Here is a 4,485-nt window from a genome sequence, read left to right as displayed (position 1 = left end):
GAGGATCTATAACAATACAACGGTATTAACATGTTTGTTACTGTAATGTGTATTTCTGTGCTCACACACACTTTGAAATAAAGTCAATACACTAACTTTCTAATGCAAAGCCATAAGTTCTTTATAAGGTGTTTCAGTGTTGTCGTGCCAGCAGCAGGCGTGTTGTTATTACATGTTTTGTTGTGCTGTAGTTGGTGTAAAGATCATGTTTGGCAAACGCAGGTTGAGAACATCTCAACATCTCAACATCTCAACATCTCAACTCTCTGGAACTTGATACAGATTTTATTGCCGTGTTGTGCAACCAAGCAGTCATCAGACATCAGATGTGGAACTTACAACCAATGCACTTGTAGGTGTTGTAGGTCACCTGGTAGAGCATGCTCCGTGTGCAGAGGCTTAGTTCTCAATGCAGTGGTTGCAGGTTCAAATACAACCTGCTGCCCTTTGTTGCATGTCATCCCCCCTCTTTATCCCCTGTCCTATCTACTAAAGGCCTGAAATGCCACAAAAATTCATTTTAAATACAATAAAATGATGTGTCCCTGGGTAGCTCACCTGGTAGACCCACCCATATATAGAGATTTAAGTCCACGACGCAGTGGCAGCGGGTTTGACTCCGACCTGCGGCCCTCCCCCTCTCTCTCCCCTTAATGTCTTCAGCTGTCCTGTCAAAATAAAAGCTTAAAATGTTACAAAAAACATTTAAATACTAAAAATAAATCTGAAAAGTGGGTCAAGTGGGTGCAATACCTACTGGTTTATAATACACTCAAATATGAATTGTTTAGTAAATGAGCAAGGTATTAAAAGTGTGTATAATGTCGAATGAAACTGGATAGAAAGGGAAGTTGTGACAGCTTCTGGCAGACAACCGCTATCAAATCCGCTGGGATTTAAATGAAAAGTGGTATAAATAGTCTATTCAGTGTTATTGTTGCACACACACATTATTTGAATGGGTATATTAAATTACACAAAAACAACAACACAACTATAAGTAGCAATACAAACCGTTACGTCACCTCCTGGACAGTAGGGGGCGACCAACGCCTGAACGTTGCTAAGGAAACCGAAGAACTAGCATCACAACAACAACACGGCTCGCAACGTTAGCTCAAAGAAGAGCGGAGTGAATTTTTTTCTGCTAATTCGGAACATATTAACAGGTGAGTAATAAAACTGACAGCCAGCAAAGCCTTTAGAAGACTTTTCTAGTCCATGTGCGTGTTCCTACAAGTGTTAAATCACAGATTAATCTGTTTAGAGGGGCGTAAAACGTTAGCTTACCAGCTAACATTAGCTCCGCTAGCTTCGTCTCGTTAGCTTTAACAATATAACGTTTTATTTTGACACGGTGTTAGACACCGCTGCATGCAAAGACTCTTATATTTATTAGAGATAAAATGTGTAGCTAGGATGTGATATTGCTACCATCTCCATTACTGCAAGCTAGCTAGCTAGTTAATGCTACAGTTATCATACCGCAACGCAGTGCAGCCTGCTGTTGTACATTACTATTATACAACGTTAGCTAGACACGTTAACATTGACTTAAAGGGGCTTTCTTGTGATGATTTTCTCAATTAAAAGGACGTGGTGTTGTCTGCAGGGCTTCTAATGTTAGCTGTGAGTAATGTCGTATGTGCTGAGATGACTGAGATTAATAATGTGCTCAAACGGCTTCCGCGTTATCTCTTTGAATATCTTTGATAAATGAAAGGCCTTGATAATATGTTATAAAGTATTCAGTCTAGAAAACTCACTAGACTAGCTAGTTGGGCTGGGACAGACCAAATCCCTTTACGTTAACGATTGGATTGTGTTTCGATTTTCATTCATTGTGATTATTCGATAGTTTTATGTATTGTGTGTGTGTGTGTGTGTATTTACAGTTTAAATTGCGTTTTGTGTTTTTTATGTTTTTCTTTACAAATATATTAAATGTCAGACTAACTCACTGACACGTGATGTGCATTCTTCTTAGAAAACAATTGTCACAGGGTTGAATCGGGACGAGGGATATAGTCCTAGTCCTACTTAAAGTGCTCATATTAGGCTTTTTGGCTTTTTTCCCTTTTCTTTATTGTGTTATATACCTTTTTTGCCCCCCCCCCCCCGAAGGAACTTACCAACAGAGAACACTAGTGTCCTAACAGGGGTATTGTAGTCCAGCCTTTACTTCCGTGACTAACGTGCGTCGCTTTGTAACACACGTTGTTATGCTCGCCTAGCTGCTAGCATGGCACGCCCTCATCTTAGCGCTGACGTTGTAACATCTTGTTTCCTCTTTGATCTTCATCGCAGGTACGCTGGAATTTTCTGATACCCACTCGGACATGTCCTATGTCTTCATCAATGACTCGTCGCAGACTAACGTGCCCCTGCTGCAGGCCTGCATCGATGGAGACCTGCCGTTCGCCAAGAGGCTCCTGGAGACGGGCTGCGACCCCAACATCCGAGACAACCGGGGTCGCACCGGCCTGCACCTAGCCGCCGCGCGAGGGAACGTGGAGATATGCCGGCTCCTGCACAAGTTCGGGGCCGATCTGCTGGCGACTGATTACCAAGGAAACACAGCTCTGCATCTCTGTGGTCATGTGGACACGATACAGTTCCTGGTCTCCAACGGGCTGAAGATCGATATCTGGTGAGGAATGTTATCAATATGCACAAATACAGCATGACATGTTTGACTGGTACTGTATATAGTAATAATAATAATAATAATAATAATAATACAGTTTATTTACAGGCCTCTTTCTCAGCTCTCAAGGGCAGCGTACAGGGATACAAAATGATGGGGATGTCCTTTCTTGTGTGTCTGCTTTGAGCATCACTGCGCCTTAGTGGGGGGGGGGGGTGGACACAGAATATTGTGCACAACTGTAAAATGCACTTTCATCTGGGATTTCTTGAGAAATGCAATAACAAAAGAAAAAGAAATGTGTTTGAGGCTTTAATTTTGCTGGGCAAAAATCGCAAGGTTTTTCTCTGTGTGGAACCTGTTCATATAATGATGCGTTCAAGAACATGTGACACATTTTTACAGGGCAGCTTCTCACACACAGTGTCTTGCTGTATCCCCTGTTTGGTCTTTACCCCATTTTTTTCGAGTCGAAATGTCTCACGCAGCGGCGTGCTGTAGCCTAAGTGCCGCAGTGACAGAAAGGAAAGACTTTTATGGTTTTAAACCCTCCCTGAAATATTTCACATATTCTTCATCTTCTAGGGTGTAGTCAAACTGAAGTCCAACTCACTCTTTTGTGTTGTTTTTTTGTGCAGTCCATGATGTTGATGCAAGTAGCCTCGTAGAGATTAAACATTCAAACCGGCTTCTTTTGTTTATCAAGCAACTACTGGCGCACCACCTGGCGCTTCACATGTAGAGACAGACCAAATGGGAGATTGCTGTTGGGACTAACAGCTGTGTGTGTGTGTGTGTGTGTGTGTGTGTGTGTGTGTGTGTGTGTGTGTGTGTGTGTTAGGGATGTCTTGATCAAGTTGTTTGGCCTAGGGTGCCAATCAAGGCAGCACGATATGAGGAAAATCTCTAACAGCGATTATGTTTTGACTGATATTGCGATATGATTCATGATATTGAAGAGAAGGATCGTTATTCTTATTTTCATTGAAAATTATTGACATTGAAAGAAATTAGAAATGATTATAGTGTAGGATCTGTACAAAGAAAATACTTTTTTCTTTAGTCTTTAGGAGACGATGCGTAGGCCGGACGTCTCTGCAGCATCCCAACACTTCACTTCATTTTGCCATTAACAACAAAATGTGCGCCCGTGTGATTTGGATATTTCACTAGTTCATGTGGCGATTTCGATACAATTGGGATAAATTGTGCAGCCCTAATGCCAATCCTATTTTTTAAATATTACATTTCTGACAATAGCAAGTCCTGCTCCAATACTTGTATTTGGCTAGATAATAGTGCTGCACACCGTTTCTGTGGTTACCAAAACAACTTGGTAACCACAGTAACTGAACGATGTCTTCAGCGTACTACATTTAACTCCGCGCTGCTAGCATTTTTTATAAAACTCACAGATAAAATAACATTTTACCGAGAATGGATTAGAATTGACTGACATAAATGATAATGGGAGTGTTGGTGTGTGTGTGTGTGTGTGTGTGTGGCACACGGCTGGTGAAGTTCCAGGTTATACGCGTGGTCGTGGTTTCCTTTTGGGGGAGTAGCAGGACTCGGAGCGCGGCTCCTGTGACTCTGTGGTCTCTAACCGCGCCGTGTCTCCCTGACAGCAACCACAACGGCTCCACCCCTCTGGTGCTGGCGAAGAGACGCGGCGTCAACAAGGACGCCATCCGTCTGCTGGAGGGACTGGAGGAGCAGGAGGTGAAGGGCTTCAACAGAGGACCCCACTCCAAACTGGAGACCATGCAGATGGCCGACAGCGAGAGGTACACGTGGGGGGAGGGATGGAGCGTGTGGGCGGAGTGGGAGAGACAGCA

The 4,485-nt window shown here is 43.0% G+C and overlaps 1 protein-coding gene across 1 annotated transcript in view; it reads left to right on the top strand.

Moving 5' to 3' along the window:
- The first annotated feature begins 1,030 nt into the window (after nt 1-1,030).
- Nucleotides 1,031-4,485, top strand: part of ankrd46b (ankyrin repeat domain 46b) — a 5,395-nt gene continuing 1,940 nt past the window's right edge. The window contains exons 1-3 of the mRNA XM_034901114.1: nt 1,031-1,169; nt 2,308-2,650; nt 4,276-4,434. Of these exons, the coding sequence (XP_034757005.1) occupies nt 2,340-2,650; nt 4,276-4,434 (470 nt within the window). The 5' untranslated portion in view covers nt 1,031-1,169; nt 2,308-2,339. The remainder of the gene's footprint in view (nt 1,170-2,307; nt 2,651-4,275; nt 4,435-4,485) is intronic.

Source organism: Etheostoma cragini, chromosome 19 (genome assembly GCF_013103735.1).
Source record: "Etheostoma cragini isolate CJK2018 chromosome 19, CSU_Ecrag_1.0, whole genome shotgun sequence".
In the NCBI taxonomy this organism is placed as follows: domain Eukaryota; kingdom Metazoa; phylum Chordata; class Actinopteri; order Perciformes; family Percidae; genus Etheostoma; species Etheostoma cragini.
This window is presented reverse-complemented; position numbering and strand designations above follow the sequence as displayed.